General features: G+C 40.0%; 3 protein-coding genes across 3 annotated transcripts; all 3 read right to left on the bottom strand.

Annotated features, from left to right (window-relative positions):
* Positions 1-679: 679 nt before the first annotated feature.
* LOC136429944 (CD9 antigen-like) lies at positions 680-6,500 on the bottom strand. The gene is made up of 7 exons (XM_066420128.1): positions 6,307-6,500; positions 4,890-5,081; positions 4,282-4,464; positions 3,759-3,843; positions 2,872-3,041; positions 2,024-2,107; positions 680-1,616 (listed from the first exon to the last, which is right to left on the bottom strand). Exons 1-7 carry the CDS (start codon positions 6,364-6,366, stop codon positions 1,548-1,550), a joined length of 843 nt encoding a protein of 280 aa, XP_066276225.1. The 5' UTR covers positions 6,367-6,500; the 3' UTR covers positions 680-1,547.
* Positions 6,501-7,102: 602 nt separating this feature from the next.
* On the bottom strand, positions 7,103-12,454 carry LOC136429943 (tetraspanin-8-like). Its single transcript, XM_066420127.1, has 7 exons — positions 12,092-12,454; positions 10,403-10,597; positions 9,831-9,905; positions 9,246-9,353; positions 8,893-9,018; positions 8,609-8,692; positions 7,103-8,133 (listed from the first exon to the last, which is right to left on the bottom strand). The coding sequence occupies exons 1-7, from the start codon at positions 12,155-12,157 to the stop codon at positions 8,068-8,070; spliced, it is 720 nt and encodes a 239-aa protein (XP_066276224.1). The 5' UTR covers positions 12,158-12,454; the 3' UTR covers positions 7,103-8,067.
* Positions 12,455-12,676: 222 nt separating this feature from the next.
* LOC136429942 (tetraspanin-8-like) lies at positions 12,677-17,323 on the bottom strand. Its single transcript, XM_066420126.1, has 7 exons — positions 17,145-17,323; positions 15,960-16,154; positions 15,496-15,570; positions 14,944-15,051; positions 13,979-14,110; positions 13,635-13,718; positions 12,677-13,186 (listed from the first exon to the last, which is right to left on the bottom strand). Exons 1-7 carry the CDS (start codon positions 17,208-17,210, stop codon positions 13,118-13,120), a joined length of 729 nt encoding a protein of 242 aa, XP_066276223.1. The 5' UTR covers positions 17,211-17,323; the 3' UTR covers positions 12,677-13,117.
* Positions 17,324-17,970: the final 647 nt, after the last annotated feature.

The raw sequence follows: 17,970 nt of genomic DNA, 5'->3' as shown, positions 1-17,970 counted from the left end.
ATACACGAGTTAATCAATGACAGTGTGACTATTGATAAGTCGTTCTCCGGGTCAGGCTGAGGCCGAACCGCAGACGACCGGACAGGCGAACTGTGATCGACACTTTACCTAGCCCGGGTACCAGACCACCGCGCTACAGTTACTAATTCTTCGGCCAGGGAAGCAAATTGCCCCGCCACCGCACTAAGTACACGGCCCCTAATTATGTCTCTCGTGATAGATATCAGAGATCGGCTGCCAAGAGTGACCGGGTGCAAAATCTATATCGCGTATGATGTGCTCCCACGGCCAAAAAGGTGCCATCGTCTAGCCCGAAGGGTCTGGTATCCATGCCACAGTTTACACGACAAAGTTCACTATACAATCACATCATACGTACGGGCAGGGACTTGTAGTGGCGTAATCCTTGCTTTATAAAATCAATATGTGCAAAGTTTGTCTTGAAATGCTAAAAAAATGTATGTTTTACGTGAGATTTGCTTGAGCGCTGAGGCCAAACCACTTGCTTATTGAAATTAAGTTGTATAAATTTTGAATTTGAAATGCTAAAAAAAAAATGTATGTTTTATATATTACTGGAAATTTGCTTGCTTCCAGGTTCAGGGAAAGCTTGTGCTTCATGCCCTTGTCAAACTTCACTCTTTGTTTTATACCATCATTGATTGAACAGACAAAAATATTATTCCAATTTGAAATCGTTTATTGTAAATACCAACAACAGAGTGTAAACTTATAACAACAGACAATACACTCTTACAAGACAACATTATATGTCCAAAGTCGAACAACAGCACATTCGAGTTACAATATTGCTGAACAACATAATGTATATTTACGAATATCACACTGAACACCAAATATGGGAAACATGAAGTCAAATAGCGTATTAGATATTTATACAGGTGAGAGAAGCTATATCAAAGACCATCGAAAAATTGATGCACTCATAAGAAATATTCCACTTTTAGAAGACAACATCTTATGTCCAAAGTCGAACAGCCACACATGTACATTTGAGTATTGCTGATCAACACGATGTATATGTACCTATGAAACTAAATCTATCACAACACTGAACACTGGATGGTCGAAACATGTGGTCAAAATGAGTAAAGGATACTTTTTCAGGCGGTGTAAATTGGATTGGATTAAAAGTTGTTACTATTTCAAATAGTTTTACTAGAGTTTTTCCCTACTTTGAAAATCCTTCACGCCGGCACATCGTGTTTATCTGAATATCTCGACCATATGATATAATACATAAAACGTTCAGGTGAATTTTGTTATAACTCGAATAAAAGCATATAGGTGCATTCCTGTATTGCGATAACCATGCTAAATTGAAATAATTTATCATTATGATCAATATACATATATTTGTATACGTCAGGAAGTAAATCTCTCAATGCAAAAATAGTAAGTGCTACATTTTGCTGTTACATGTACCAACTTTTAATATGGAGGAACAATGTTATATCTGTTTTAATGTGTGGGTTGTTGGCTGTCATTTTACAACCAGATTTAACTTGTATGTGCTTTACACTCCTCTAAGCCGGGACTGATTCAACTGCATTTTGGGTTTTGATGACGATGCAGGAGAAGCAGATTCCAATAATCTGAAATAATAACAAACGAAACATTAATGGCCAAGTACGTGTGATTAATAACAAAGTTGATAGGCAAGGACTAATCGGCCAACAGGTGAATGTAATCTACCAGCAAGCGTTTAACAACAGAAAGATAAAATGTGGTTTCTTTATGGGGTACTATCTTGAATTCACAGTGACAGACATCTGCAATCAAACGGCATTTTTGCAAATTGCTACATTGCAAAATGGGATGCTTTTTTGCACACGTTCGAAATCCTTTGATATGGTGCTCCCTGAGATACATATTATTGCCTCACATAAATGATAATTAAACTCGACGTGTTTCAAATCTAAATTGATGAAACGTTTTTTGTTTGTTTGTTTGTTTGTTTGTTTGTTTGTTTGTTTGTTTGCTGCCATGGTTATGTACGTACCTGGACGACGGAGAACACCAGAGCTGACACACCAACAATCAGGAAGTTGTCTTCAAGGAAGGTCTGCAACTTGCCTTCGCATGGCTGTGAGAGAGTAGCGACAAATAACAGACTTTTAATCATAAGGAAATTAACATGTAGAAACAGTACAAAAGGTGGCTACACGATATAGGATAGTATGTGTGATGTCTTAGCTATAAACAACTAAAGCGTCTTAGCTTTTATCATACACTTAGCTTTGCAATTGACTGATAATGTTTACCATGTGTCATTCAAGCATGCTTTTTGTAGACTATGGTGTGTACACATAGTCATGATGGCTCAAACCAAGTTAAACCTATCACATCCGTTATTTCAATCAAGGGTAACATTAAAAAACGACATGTTGATTTACTGCACCAATGATCAACTTTGCTAGATCTAGAATGATTTTATTTTTGGACATTTTCGCCTAAAAATCAACGAAATATCATAACAATTGGTAGGAATAGAAAAAGAAGTGATTTTCAGAATCTCAACGTCACGATGTGAGACTTAATGATAACTTAAATTTGCAAATTTATTGTCGAAGGCTAATTGCAAGGTTACAAACAGTAAAAGGGTAACAAGGGTAACAAGTGTCTATTCTATACATATAACCTATATTTCTACAGGTTACTGAGGGGATTGACTTCTTCTTTTGAGACAGTGGCTAATAAAAAGTCCCACGTTTTTGATGATTAGTGGGTTTTGTGATTCTGGGAGGAATGTGCTTTTTTTTAGGTCTTCTAGATACTCTTAGCCAAAGATCGGAAATATTGTTTTAATCTAATAACATCTATCCATGCTAAAGGTTATGTCACACTTACCGGGTACAATCCTCCTACACAGGAGTTCGGATCCTGACCCCCACCGCCGCCGCCAGGTGCTACAGTGATGGGTGCGGAGCCGTTGGAAGTTGTCATAACCACACTTGTAGTTGTTCCAGGTGCAGTAGTAGGTCCAGGCGTGGTGATGCCGGGTAGAGCTGTGGGCAGAGCTAAATAAACGAGTGAAGAAGAAGATGCGCGACTGTGAATTGTGACTGGTACAATGTATGGCAACTTATGGGGTCGTGTGGCGCAACGGCAGCGTGTTCCGCTCAGAACCAAGGGGTCCCGGGTTAGAATCCTGCGGTGTCACGGATCCTGTGCCCTTAGGAAAGGCACTTTACACGACTTTCCCAACATGCCAAAATGGTCGTCATCAAGACCGTGGGCATTAAAGGCAAGAAAGAGAAACTTACGCAAACGATAGCTGAACAATTGCGAATGGCTAACAAATATGAAGAACTAATCTAACCTATGACTAACAGTAGAAAAAAATCTATCAAATGATATGCATGCTATTGCTCTAGAACAGTATGTTGATAACAGTATGCAGTGAAGTGAATGGCGTAGTTGAGTTTGAGCTATTTGGCAGTTGAAGAAGTTTGATTTCAAATACTTTGAAGATAAACATTATGTCTCAAAAGCTTATGAAAATCAAAGGAATTAAAGATGATTTTATTTCATCTTAAAGTCCCTAATAAATGAGGAATGAACCAAAAATACATTTTTTTGATGATGAGATGATTTCTAGGTTCATTTATTGGTTAATCAACCATGTTAACCACTGCAATCTATAAACTGGTTATATCTGGACTAAGAACACTCCATTCACGCTGCGTTTATCAGATTTTGAACTCTGAATTTAACAGATCTTCAACTCAACTAACCTTGTGTGGGAACCGGGCAGGAGCAACCTTCGGCAACGCCTGGGTTTGCCCAATTACTCGTGGCATTGAGTCCACAGCATTTGAGCTGGAAACAGACAATCGTATTATTTACAACTTTGAGATAAAAGTACAAACGGCATCTTTATGTGAGTTATCAAAATGCTGTGCGGCCAAGCCTGGAGAAGGCACTACCCAGTGACATGACCAACCTGTTACAAACAAAATCAAAAATAATAATGTTTCTGGAGTTATCTAGATGAGAATGAAAACGTCTTTACGTATCGTTGTTGATAATCGGAAGCGAAATATTCTACAGCAGATAGCACATGTAGTACTACATGCTAAGTTGCTTGACAATTGTTTAAAGCAAATCATAACCGAATTGCTGTTTTCGTCCGTTTATAAGAAAGTTGCCCTGTAGTCTATATCATCAGAATTAACAACATTTGATCTGATCATCTTTCTGTGGTGCCCTCCTGCCAAACTAGTATAACAACAATAACGACGAGCCATAACGTCTTACCCCGGTCTGCATGGCTGTGACACCACTTAGGACCAATGCTGGCACGCTTTCCAAGTTCTGCCCTTGTGTTAAGATGTCGGCAAAGCTGTCGGTAATCAGATCTGACAGCAGACCTCTTTGAACGATAGCCACGATGCCAGCAGCGACCTCCACGGCAAAGATGATCCCGAGGAATATCGAAAACTGCAGGATAGAAAAACATTTACAGTGAATATGGTCTGAGACTGAAGCATGTCCAATTTTTCAATCATTTTTGACAATCTTTTCCACTCATTGGTCATCGTCAACATTACCTTCTGGTGAGATCTGGCTCTACGAGCGTGTGATAAATTTTAACCATCATCTGTTACCTCACGTCTCATTTGGCAATCCTGATGAATAAGGGGATAAAGTGTTCCTTTGTTCCAAAAATTAAGATGAGTTATGATAAGGTATTGAATACGAAAGGTCGGAGGGTTTTATCAGTAACGTTTGAAATATTATTGTACACTGAATTTGACTGCTTCTGATTAGAGAATCTATACCATGATGTTTATCTATCTATTCAAAACATTCATACTGTCCCCGACTGACTGATCTATATATTGATCAATTGAAACATTACTTACCATGATGAGGAGACACTTGCTCTCCTTGCAGGCCCCACAGCAGCCCAGGAAGCCGACCACCGTGGTGATGGCGCCCGCCGCGATGATGATGTACACCGCGATGCCATAGAACGACAGGACGCTCTGGATGGCCTTACTGGCCGGATCTACCAACAGCCAGATCCCGATACCTAGCAGGGCAAGACCTACCAGCTGAGAGGCAAAAGAGGATAGGTTATGCCATGTTCCATGACTGTGACAAGACGTTTGAACTAATCTCCAAGCAGATCTATCGATGGCAAAGATACCGATAGATCAGCTTGGAGATCAGTTTGAACTTCAATCTCTGTTTATACTTCCTAATTGTCTGGGAACAATAACGGTTGCTACTTGTACTGGTGTCTTTTTACTACCGCTACGTATAAAGCATCACTGCATGAGATGGAGGAATCTTTTCCGTGACCTATGCCCAAAGATGGACAGTACGCTTACCTAATCGTATGAACTGGTGTACAAATTTGTATTATTTATAAATCATTATAAAGGTGCAGAAAGGAACTTCAAGAAGGAATGGTTTTCGTCTTCTCCTTCCGTGTACTTTGAAAGACTTCTCCTTCTGTGTATTTTGAAAGACTTCTTTTTTCCGTGTATATTGAAAGACTTCTCCTTCCATGTACTTCCGTGTCCGTGCAACTGCAGTCTATGACTAATACATGCCAACATTGAGCTATTGTGTAGTCGACGGTCGTTGGTTGTTTTTGCGTGTTTTGGTTCGTTACTGACTTTGTCCAAGATGGACATACGCCATGATGATAAACATTTGAATAATGTCGTCCAATTGAAACAACACAATATGTTTTCACTTCCAGTTGGTCTGATCTGACCACCACAGCGACAGACCAATTCTAAACGACATCAACGAACATTCTACGTCGACAAATGCCATTGGCAACATTGCATGGTATCACTTTGTCCGCTGCTAAGGCAGGTAAACATTGCATGGTTGCTCAGATACCACAACACGTTTACACCCCCACGGTGCTACTACCGCTTCCCCCTGAAAGGTCCTTGGCTGATCGAATGATTTCCTCGTCTGTTCTCTTACATTACGTTTTGTATTAAATTTCTACCATGTCTAAAAGACGATGCATGAATAAAGAATTACAATGTGATATGTTTTGAAATTCCTTTCAACATTCGCCATACGAAGATCAGGATGGAAAATGAAAAGCATACTCTCAACAGATATCTTCTGACCGACACCTTGCTCAATTTCAACCCGGAACGATTTTCACACCACAAATTTTGATATGTCACAACAAATACAAAACTAACTAGTATGTAAATTTAACTAAAAAGAACATGTGGACTTCAACCATCCGCAACAGCTAACAGACCGTTGGTGTTAGGAAGGACTGCGTGAACTAGTGGTACTCACCCAAAACACAAAGTTGAAGACGAAGAGCAGTACTCTGATGATACCCGAACAGCAGCCCATGTTATATAATACAACTTGACCAAGATCGTAGCAACAAAAGATACAAAAACGTTTGGCAACCGGTGCGCAGTGTCCTCTCCGAGCTCAAGGAAACGTTGCAAAAACCATACGACAGCCTCTATTTTAAGTCACGGGTCAATTTGTTTACAGATTGCCATGGCAACACTACTCGATATATTTGCTCAGTTATGATAACGTGCGCCACAAAGTTTGCGCACAGCAAGAGAGGCATTATCTGGCATTTGTTAGGCGTGACTACTAAGACTATTGGTACAAAGGTATTGACACTTATTGGAAAATGAGCAATCTTTAGCACCTATGTTATACAGGATTGCGTAGTGGTTATCTATAGTCTCCGTTGTTATAGGTGCTATAGTTTCCGTTGTACTAAGTATACAAAATCTATATCAGGTCTGGAACACAATCCAGACGCCCTTTGGTATATACATGGAATACAATTGTCAGGATTGTTGCTGTCATTGTTATTACATATTGATAAGTTTATACACATGAAAATATTTCTCAGAGGTCCTGGGATACTTGTTAAAACACAAAGGAGGAGAAACTGGTTGGATGACGCCATGTTGGAATAAAGGCGGCCGGTGGCCGTTGTTATCTTGATGACCGGACAAAGGGCATGCACGAATATTTAGACATACCTTCTACTCCTCGGAAACCGGCCCTCGCTCCAAGCCGTATCCAGGTACATGAAGTATCAACTGACACAAACACAGTCTTAGAGTTTAAACACCACGTTTAATTGAATTCTTGTTTACCACAAACCTCAACATGAAAGGCACAATATCTATAAGCTGCATATTGTTAAGATACAGAAGTAAAGATAAGTCGGAAAACTACGAATGTCCAACACAAACAAAGCTACACGTTTTAGGGACTAACTAAAATGTATTTAATCGTGAGACCTTACGTAAAGTCCACTGCATGCTCTAAACTCTTTATGACTCATAACTTCCTATCTGGCTGCAAAGCACGACTATGTTCCACTGTTTCTACGGTTCCTTTTGCGTATATGACCATCTATTGCTCACACAATTACAAAAATATTGATAATGAATATGCCTACGCCAGACGTACTAATGGTGTTTTGTCAAACTTATTGCAAAGACACCATGCATTTGTTATCGAGTGATTTATATTACTAGAACTCTTTTACGGTCCAGACAGCTCAAATCAGGTAAGCCAAACTGATGCACAGCGCAGAAGAAAAGCGGATCCGCAGAAAAGAGCTTTGCAACAGAACTGAGTCAGCTTACAGATGTGATTTTTGTGGCAGAGACTGCCATTCTCGTATAGGGCTGTTTAGCCATAGTCGATGCTGTAGGGCTGTTGTGAATTAGGATTTTACCATGGTCAGTACTGACCTACGGAGGCCATATACTCTTTACGGTCCTATGGCCTTACGGATATCATTTTCATTTGTTCAAAAGCTCATCTATGATATAATTTATGTAACAGAAATTATGAGCCCTTGCAGATATCATGGGTTATGAATACTACCCTGCAATAGTGGAAATCATGATAAAAGATGATGATACTGCACCTCTGTACATATTAGATTATTCATTGCTTCGTACGATAGGTGAGGATATATATGACTATGCTCACGTATAAAGGCTTGATAACATAGCCAAAATTATTCAAAATGTCCTACTCATAATCGTTGATTGGTCTTTATCATAGTTATACCACTCCCACGTCATTGTTGACACCTTTGATGAGGCAGATGGTCATGCACAGTCCAATCAGCTGGTGATTAACAACAGACGTTAGTTGGAAATATTAGTTATAGGCATTCGTTGGACATAAATACATGATGATGTTAAGCATCAGTTACTGTGACGATCAATATGTAGCATATAGTAAACACATATACATGAATCTCGATAACACTGTTTTGTTTGTTTTACGTTATCGGTACGGTTGAGAACACTAACAGCGAAAAGGGGTAACACTTCCGTTCTATACAGTACAGTACGTACAAGCTGTGTAAGACAGGGTTTTACGGTTTGATCCACTCACACCAGGATGGACGCCTACTCTAATCGATAAATGTGATGGGTTCTTTAACGTGCTCGAGGTGTGGCTCCCCTCAACATAAACATATCTTTATGCACTTTTGCAGCCTTCTCCTATTCGTAAATCCATTCGTTGTTGCCGGCGGTGTAGGTCACGACTTCATCGTCGGTTAGCAAAATATATTTAAAACCTTATTGAAACTTACTGGTAGGACCGAGAGAGCCATGGCGATGATAGCAGCCAACTGCACACCCCAAGATAGGTAGTCAGCGAAAAGGCTCTGGCAAGACTGGAAAACAACGAAAGGCATCTACGTCTGTGACTGCATTTCAGCTCGATTCCGAAAGAAGGCGCAGTCATCTTAAAAATCGTTTAGTCTGCTACGACTCGACATATACCATGAAGAAGCAAACAGGCGACAGCTCATTGATATTAAGAAAAAAATCTTGATTTTTAGAAGGAACAATTTCACGAATAAGCTCCACAAACCCTGTAGTAGCGTGGGTTGCTACTATTACAGTATTCATCTTTGTCCGTTTCCCTGCTACAGTCACATGAGGACACGGAGGATGGAGTTTGCCAGTTGTTGTAGCTGTCGTAGCCGCAGCATTTGAACTGTGATGACAAACAAACAAACCAACAAAACAAACAAACAAATAAACAGATTTCAATAACCCAACGTCACAGAAAACACGTTGTCCCGAATCTAATAAAAGAATAGAAATATATCTTTAAAAAGTTTCACATATACTCAATGGTATCATTTCTATAATAGATTCGAGGTTTGTCTTTACAAAAACTACAAATATCTGTTTTCTAATAATCAACATCATGATACTTACGGTTTCCTGCAGTGCCACTGTAGCGTCGCGGAAGTATTCTGGTTTTTGGTCGATTTTTGTGGTACTGTCGACAATGTCATTAACAACAGACGTTAACTCTTTGGACACCTGTGGGGAAATAATGGATATACATGAACTAGATAAAGAAAGAAGTTTTTGTCAAACCATTCAAGTTTGACTTTTAGAACGGTTTGTGGAGAAAAATATCGCATCAATCACTAAAAAGAGCTAAGTATATTCCAGCACACTCAAGAAAGAACGAAGTACTTGCAATTGAGAGGCTGAATTTATGTGTGGTACGCACACTACATAGAACAATACGCTAAATCTCCTGTGTAATTTTCATGTTGATTCTAATCCTCATACGTAATTGAAAATCTAAAGCTCCTTTAACACACTGGTTCTCTGTTTGTACAACAATGCATAATTCAGCCCACTGCTGCCAGTCTCTTGCTTTTAACAGTAAATTGATCTATTGATTGATTGGTCGGTTGATCGGTTGGTCGGTTGATTGGTTGGTTGATTAATCGATCGTAAAATCTGTTAGAGGCTCTAGTTATGAGGTGTAGATGTATTTCCACCTACCCTGTCTCTGTACACCAGACCGACGATTCCAGCAGACAGCATCAGACCAAAGATGAGGAACTGACAAATCGCGAACTTAAAGACAGGAAGGTTTTTTTTTAATATTGTGAATAACGAAAAGTACCAGTTTTTAATAACGGTAACCATTACTCTTTTGTTGCTATCGTTACCAATATGTATAATATTCGACATTTCTGGTACCAATTTCAGCCAATTTCTGTGCCTTAAGTAGTAAGTTCGTCTAAATGGTATCTTCCACATACAAATCAACAAAGACCTTAAAAATTGAAGTTTCCTTTTCCGTCCATAAACCGCACAGCCGAAAGCTACCTCAAAACCATTTCCCTGGGTAATTCATTCGTGTAATTTTTTAAATTCTTTCAAAGCGATCACAGTGCTGTTATAAATGCCTCCACCCCTGATGCGTCGCCAAAAAACTCAGGATAAAGTTATCTGAAGCGGCTGATCTGTCTCATTGTAGTCGATGATACTGTAAAATACGTATTGATAGGAGACATTTAAGTGTATTTGCATCACAAAGTAAAGCAAATGGATTGTTTCTGCATTCCTACCGTGACGAGCATACACTTGTTCTCCGTGATGGCCCCGCAGCAGCCCAGGAACCCCACCACCATAATCACGCCCCCTGCCGCGATGCACATGTACGACACCGCGTTCAAGTAGGAGAGGTCGAGTAGGGTCAAGTTTTTCAAGCCGGGATCCAGGAGGGACCAGATCCCCACAGTAAGGAGTCCGGCTCCCATCAACTAGACAGAGAAAGAAGGCTTTGAGATGTCCTGTTTGAAAGACTTATTTCACATCACAGTTCCTGGCGAACATCTCTAGATCTTCCAAAAATAGTTACGCAAGCAACTGGATAAAATTTTATCCAGTTGCTTGAGCAATTTTTTCTGGCGAATCTTTTATTATTATAATAAAAATAATATTATATTATCATATATATTATTAATATCATAAAATTATTATATTATAACAATATTATCATTACCTGGATGTCTAACCTTCATCAACGTATATCTAGATCTGCTGATCGATAATCGCTATATTCCGCATTTTGTGAGCACCCTCCTTTTCTCTCATGTTCAAATGAAAAATACATGTACACCTTTCTTTTTGTGTATTTGTACTGTACGTTTTGGTCCGTAATACTAATAAGGCTACATCCGTTCTTTATGCCATGTTCTTAACGTAGATTACATTATCATGTGGTGTCTACATATAGTAATCTCTCAGATTACAGAAAAAACGCTATTTAAAAGTCTCTAATGAGCTTTTTTACACAAACCAGCCAAACACAGGACTCGAAACGGTTGCCACGTCAGGAAGAAGTAAATAATGTCATCATGCAAAGCGACGTCGTCATAACAAACTGCAATATTGCATGATGGGAAAAACATAAACATGGCTACAAACTACCAGTACTAAGTCTGGCCTCCACCAGGCCCTCCTATTCCTATAGCTACGGGCGTATGGATCGTAGAATTCTGAGAAAAAGGAAAATTAGCCAGTAGAGTCATTCCACTGTGAAGATCACATTTCTAATGAAACCCTGACAAATGTTCTCCCTATAGCCGGCGTAGTTAGTCTGGTGGAGACTATACTAAGTCCATGACGTTACTCTCCTAACAAGCAGCTTGGCCCCATTTTTCTGACCTTAATGACCTCAATTACGTCACTTCTGAACGACACAACATTATAAACGGAATCTCAGCACTCGTCAAATATATGAACGGGGTAACAGCAAACAAATATCCTGACCAGAGTACACGACACTATTGTTTTCAAGCTGTTTGGTTACTACGTCCAACGCATAGGTTCTTAAAGTCATTGGAATATAGTTTAATTAGTCGGTTGACAGGTTTGGTTAGGTTTGCTGCCTAATATACTTAACTTTATTTACTCCAGTCTTTTGTAGCCAGGTAACCGTGCTACTCCCATGATAGCCCGCGAAAGGGCGAAATAACCTCAATTATTTTACGATTTCTGACCTCAAGGATGTTTGGATATGCATCACAGCAACGTCTTTTTTCAATATTTTTGAAATAGCAGTGCATTTTTACGCACATTCAATGGAATGTATTTTCCGTCCGTCAATGCTTGAAAGCAATTTGTACAAAGAAATTTGGTCTGAACAACTACAAACATTCTAAGAAGACATTCGAAGATATCTTAGACTGGTATGACAAAACGAACAACCCTGGAAATAAAATTTTAAAAAGTCCGAGGTTATCTGCACTTACCCAAAATAACGTGTTGAAAATGAACAAGAGAATCTTACTGCAGCTGGCACAGCATCCATCCGCCATCTTGGAATAAAATAAGGACAAACGATCGCGAACTTCTGAAATATCGTTGGTTTAGTTGCTATTAGACCTGTGTCCGGCAAGCCGTCTAGCTCGCTAGTGGCCGTTTGAATGTCTTGTAACCGGATAGAGGGGGTGGTGGCGTTTCTGTGCCTCTATCTCCAAGTGACCAGTAATATTGACCAATGTATGGCCTTGTAACGGAACCCTGTCATGGAGACGCCATGACGGCAGTTTGCACTGAGGCTAAACAACTGATAATTCTCCCAGAGTAAAGTTTGTCCCAAGAAAAGATAAGAAAATATTCTACTTGTGATAGGTTGCAAATGAGTTGCCAACTTCTCCCAAACTTCCTTTTCTTGGGCTAGTGTTCAGATGGTGCCGCACCCTATACTGAGGTTCAAGTTTTCATGCAAATGACTGAATGCATTTCTAGTCTTTCCCATGTAGAGTGACATGGATAAACAAAATAATGTTATCATATCAACAACAAAAATATACTTTAACTTGAAGTTTATTTCATAGAAGCGAAGACGTGTTCACCTCAAAAAGCTTATTATGTACACATTGCATTGATAAGGCATTGCCAACAACTATCGCAATACAGACAACATAAATTTTACTGACATTTAAAGAAACCATTCAAAGGACACATCTCTGCCTATTTACAATTTATACAAGTTATTCAACGGATTATATGCCGAATTAATGTAAGATAAAATTTAGAACACTTCTTATATCACAATTATGATGAACATACTGAATTAGATTGAAAACGTTGCAAACGTCTTTCACGGCAATCGTAAAAGTCACTCATGAACCCCAAACATTGTGGAAAAGAAAATTGTGGTACAGAAATATTACCGAAATTAATAAAAAATTTCAAAACAACAAAAACATCTAAACGAATTGAAAACGAAATCCCTGAAAAAATGATGTCAGAATGAGCAACCGTTGCTATGGTTACACAGGCCCGACGTCGTTTTTGCTGATACCGTTGACCAGACACAGGGTCATGAAGAATCCGATCAGCTGTAAATCAAGGATTGATAAGTTTAGTTAGTGACAATTGATAATAATAGTCCGACAATTGTCTTTACAATCTGTTCTATTCCAGTTACTTATTGATTGATAGATGAATGGCTAGAAAAAATCAATGTACAAGGAATCATATTCAGTTTTAGTACTGTCGTCGTATACGTTGATATTTCCATTTCATCATATGCTTGTGTACGATGCCAGGATCGCCAATTTCAAAACAAAACAAAAATATTACATTAACGATAACCTTTTTACGGTGTAAAAGAAAACAGGCATAATCAAGCGCAACCTAGCAGACGACATGCCAAGTTACACACCAATGCAGCAACGGGATCGTGAGTTCTAGCTGCGAACGTACGCACAGCTTTATTTACAATACTCCTTCATGAGGTTACCCTCCTTCCCGGAGTAACAATATGTACTGAATGACATGACTTACCGGGATGCTGGAGAGAGACATGACGATGATAGCAGCCGTCTGCACGCCCCAGTACATGTAGTCGGTAAACAGGCTCTGGCAAGACTGGAGAAAACAAGCACAGTCAATCTTTTCAACTGCAGTTCGTACCAATTTCGCAAGAGAGCAAAACTAGTGGTGACCGTTAGATAGTATTCGAACATACAGGGAAATCAGTTTCGTATGAAGACTAGCTAAAGTTGCATTCGCAACACAATGCAATACTACGAAACCCATTTTGTGATTTCTCAAAATCGGGAATAGGAAGCAGACAGTAAATCATTCAATGGTGTCCAGTAGGGGACAAATGCGCATGCCCAACCCACCCTGTAGTACGCAGGCGTAGTAGCATCACAGTACGTGGCTGCGTCCGCCGTCGACTCCCCGCTACAGTCACATGACGTCACAGCGCCTGGGCTTCTCCAGTTGTTGTAGCTGCTGTAGCCGCAGCACTTGAACTGTTGGGGCGGGAAAAGGTCAGCAATTAGCGCTATCCGAATTTGAGTTGCCTTTGTCAAGTTTTTAATTTCACATGTACATTTGTTTGTATAGTTTGCAGTACATTTGATTCATCTTTGACCCTGACTTGTTATTTATCTGGCTTTGAGTTCGACTTATGTTACTTTTCTGTTTATTGTATATGTATGCTGTATATTTCCGTTGCTGTTAGTTGTATGATTTTAAATAGACTCAAAGAAAAATATATTCTCCAAGGAGAGGCTTCGATCGAGAGGGGTAGTTTTGTCCGGGATTTTTTACGTCCCTCTTCCTTCACGAGGGACGTAAAAAATCCCGGACAAAACTACCCCTCTCGATCGAAGCCTCTGCTTGGAGAATAGGAAGAATAGTGGTGTTACACTAATGGAGATCTAATAAACGAAACCAAACCAGAATCCAGTAGCATCCTGCATATGTCTACATGAATATCTAACTCTTCTCATGTGTTTTTCGTTTCTTTCAGGGTAAAAATAAGGAGCCGTCAACTTGCTTCGGACAACAAGAGTCGGAACACTTTGACGCACGGAAAACTGTTTGAGCATGGTGTTTTTCATAAAGCCACCATGCATTCAAAAACGTCTATACACTGACATTTTAGTACAGGCAACTGTTTCCAGATTCCTATCGCAAAAGGTTAATGTCTTCATAAAATGCCACAAAACTGTTACAACAACTAGTTCTAACGTACATGAACCTTAAGTTTGCTTGAATACAAGTGGTTTGTTTTGAATATTATCATTATCTCCCCGCTATGTTGTAACTAAAGGCATCAGAGGTTGAATGAACCACGTACGATTGTCTGCAGGTTCGTCATGGAGGTCTGGAAGTCAGTTGAACGGTCTTCAAACTTTTCGGAGCCGTCGACGACTGTGGCCATTGCGGCTGTCAGCTCCGTCACAACCTGGGTAAACAACGTCACAAAAAGGACAAACGTTATTAAGACCTGGTCAAAACCTACAAGTGAGTGAGTGGTTCAAGACCTACAATCCTATGACCATACATGGGTTCGCCCTTAGTAATAGCATCCGGCTAGTTCGGCAACCCTGGCATGTACATGAATAAAAAAAAATATGACCGGGTCTGTGTCATTTTGGTTTAATTAAGTGGTGAAGTACCGCTGTGTCTCTGCGTATCAAAGCTTAGAATCAAAAAGTAAGAAGTATTAATTACTATATGGCTAAATCAGTTACACAGTTAACTGAAGGGACCACGCTAAAGATAGATAGATAAATAGATAGATGAATAAATATCGCTTCAGACTAAGAGATATCAAAGTCCTAAAAAGTAGCTATGCTGAAAAAGCTAGCTGTTACCTTTATTTTGGTTCAAGATCACATGGACTTACCCTATCCTTGTAAACAAGCCCCACAATTCCGGCTGAGAGCATCAGTCCAAAGATGAGGAACTGGCACACAGCAAACTGGGAAAAGGAGCACAAAACTTCATTAAAGACAAATATATGTGTGGCGGCAGAGTAGTGCCAGAAAAATGCTGTACACGACTTTCGACTCAATTTTTGAAATGTTGACCTCACACAATGGGGGATGTTGTGACAATCACTATGGATATCTCACACTGATGTTGCCTGTACCATTAGTATATTGTTTCTGTTAAAATATTGAATATCTTTTGGTTCGAGCTTTGGCACTAATTCATGTTCCTTAGGCTTAGGCAAAATGTGGTTCTGCCAGATCTTTCCTTAGTCACTGGCGAAAGACAGCGGATGCTGTCTGAAACGTCTGACTGTTTCAAAAATTTATCCAGATGCTTGAGTAATTATTGTTGGCGTATTTCATCCTTAGGCCTTACCGTGATCAGCATACACTTGTTCTCCATGATAGCGCCGCAGCAGCCGAGGAAGGAGACGATAATGACGAGGCTGCCGGCTACGATACACATGATGGCCACGGAGTTGAAGAAGCTGAGGTCCAGGAGAAGCAGGTTCCGCAGGGAAGGGTCCACCAGCCCCCACACACCTGCACCCAACAGGCCCAGGCCTGCCAGCTGGGGGGAAGGTAAAAAAGGTAAAGGTAGTCTCGTGGGCTTTTTGAGGCCGTAGGGTTGTGGTTTGTTATCCACTGTGTCTAGTACGATATTGGAAGGCGGAGCCCAACCCTCTCCTTCCACACCCCAACAGAAGTCAGGTACCCATTTCACACCTGGGCGGAGATACAAATGTAGGAAAGTCGTGCAAAATGCCTTTCCCGAAAACATCTGTGGCATGTCTGGGAATTCGAAACCAGAACCTCCGGGTCAACACCCTAACAATCACTGCACGAAAAGCTATATTTAATTAAGCAGAGTTTGATTTTCCGAAATGCGGATAGAGATACTGCGAAATATTTCGGCAACCTATAAGATTTCATAAAAGTAACTCAAAAACCTTTCGTGAGATAACGCCAACACAACGCCACAAATCTGTTGAATTGTACTTGTCAAATGAAATAAAAAAATAACACACTTAAGGCATTAGAATAATTTAGACATTCGATGTCACTGGTATGATGTTTGTGGTTTCGATTTCAAACCGGTAATCAGTGCTTTATTGAACTCGAAATTTCTTCATGGATCGATTGAATGACTCAGCAGTTTGGTTCTGACCACGCCACGGAGAAAGACCAGTGTTGAAAGTCCATCAGAGAAGCCTTATCTTACTGTGCGGTGCCATCATACGCCTTATGATGTATATATGTATATATATATATATATATCTTGAACTGAGAAGGAAATAGAGAGAGAGAGAGAGTGTTTTATTGTTTTACTTGTGATCTGTGGAACTATCACCAATGCCTGAGACATGGAATTAACGGGGCCGGGGCAGCAAAACTTATTGACATGATAAACACCAGGTAAAACGCAGTTCCCATTTTCTTTACCTTCAACGTCTTTTTCTAGAGCAAAAAAACAACAAAAAGCGGTCTCTTCTTCTTTTAATTTTTCCACCAAAACGAAGAAGAAAAGTAGCGGTAGTACGATATTAACAAAGGTACTTACGAAGAAGATGCTGTTGAAAATGAACAGCATAACCTTGCTGCAGTTCGCACAGCATCCGTCCGCCATTTTGGAATAGAATCCGAAGACGAGATTATACAAAACTTTGAATCCAAACTGTGCTATAATCCTTCCTCACGGCGTGTGCCTTCTACAATGTCTCTGCTAATTGTGGCTGGTAGTGTACGGTTGACTGGGACTTATATAGAGAAGACTGACGTGTGGTAATAAGGCGTGGGCTTGTGCAAACATTGGTTTTGTCTTCGGGTGACATCCAGACTATACCGGGCGTGTCTGTTGAGTAGCAACAGCGTCCATAGTACCCTGCATAACCAAGGTACAGTTTGCTCACTCTGTTAGAGCTAATATTAGGGTTCGTGTGGGTAAGACAATATGGTAGCTATCGTCGTAAGGCCCGATGTATCAACCTTATCCTTACAGTGACTAAATAGATCTAGAGTTTGGGTCTGTATACGGGCAATGTGCTGTTATAAAATGAGGTTGTATAGTTTTTATCAGGAGGGGGAGGGGGGTTGTGGCGTGAGTCATTTCGTCCGCACAAGATTTCTGCCAGATAGAAGAGTTAAGTGGTGTAAGGGTCATTGGCCGCTAGGATGAATCTTTATATTACATATAGGCTGTTTGTTGTTAGTAACGGTAAGTGATCGTGCATTGAGACTTTGGTCCTATGTACTATTCAATATTTCATGAGGTAACGTTACAAGTACTTTTATGGGGACAGCAGTGGGTTAATGACCTTCAGGTCATTGGTAAGAAATAGGTATCCCTTTATTTACACTTTTTACACTGTGTTGAATTCTCAGTACAA

This window comes from Branchiostoma lanceolatum, chromosome 3 (genome assembly GCF_035083965.1).
Source record: "Branchiostoma lanceolatum isolate klBraLanc5 chromosome 3, klBraLanc5.hap2, whole genome shotgun sequence".
Taxonomy (NCBI): domain Eukaryota; kingdom Metazoa; phylum Chordata; class Leptocardii; order Amphioxiformes; family Branchiostomatidae; genus Branchiostoma; species Branchiostoma lanceolatum.
This window is presented reverse-complemented; position numbering and strand designations above follow the sequence as displayed.

What these genes read in the sequence shown, in the direction of transcription:
- LOC136429944 (XM_066420128.1), bottom strand. Translation starts at nt 6,366, where the DNA reads ATGGGCTGCTGTTCGGGTATCATCAGAGTACTGCTCTTCGTCTTCAAC. An exon ending in TCTTCAACTTTGTGTTTTGG is followed by an intron (nt 5,082 to 6,306) that starts GTGAGTACCACT and finishes TTTGCCTCTCAG; the next exon opens with CTGGTAGGTCTTGCCCTGCT. An exon ending in GCAAGTGTCTCCTCATCATG is followed by an intron (nt 4,465 to 4,889) that starts GTAAGTAATGTT and finishes TCTATCCTGCAG; the next exon opens with TTTTCGATATTCCTCGGGAT.
- LOC136429942 (XM_066420126.1), bottom strand. Translation starts at nt 17,210, where the DNA reads ATGGCGGACGGATGCTGTGCGAACTGCAGCAAGGTTATGCTGTTCATT. An exon ending in TGACGAACCTGCAGACAATC is followed by an intron (nt 14,111 to 14,943) that starts GTACGTGGTTCA and finishes CCGCCCCAACAG; the next exon opens with TTCAAGTGCTGCGGCTACAG. An exon ending in CTACGCCTGCGTACTACAGG is followed by an intron (nt 13,719 to 13,978) that starts GTGGGTTGGGCA and finishes TGTTTTCTCCAG; the next exon opens with TCTTGCCAGAGCCTGTTTAC.
- LOC136429943 (XM_066420127.1), bottom strand. Translation starts at nt 12,157, where the DNA reads ATGGCGGATGGATGCTGTGCCAGCTGCAGTAAGATTCTCTTGTTCATT. An exon ending in GTCTGGTGTACAGAGACAGG is followed by an intron (nt 9,354 to 9,830) that starts GTAGGTGGAAAT and finishes ATTTCCCCACAG; the next exon opens with GTGTCCAAAGAGTTAACGTC. An exon ending in TGGCTCTCTCGGTCCTACCA is followed by an intron (nt 8,134 to 8,608) that starts GTAAGTTTCAAT and finishes GTTAATCACCAG; the next exon opens with CTGATTGGACTGTGCATGAC.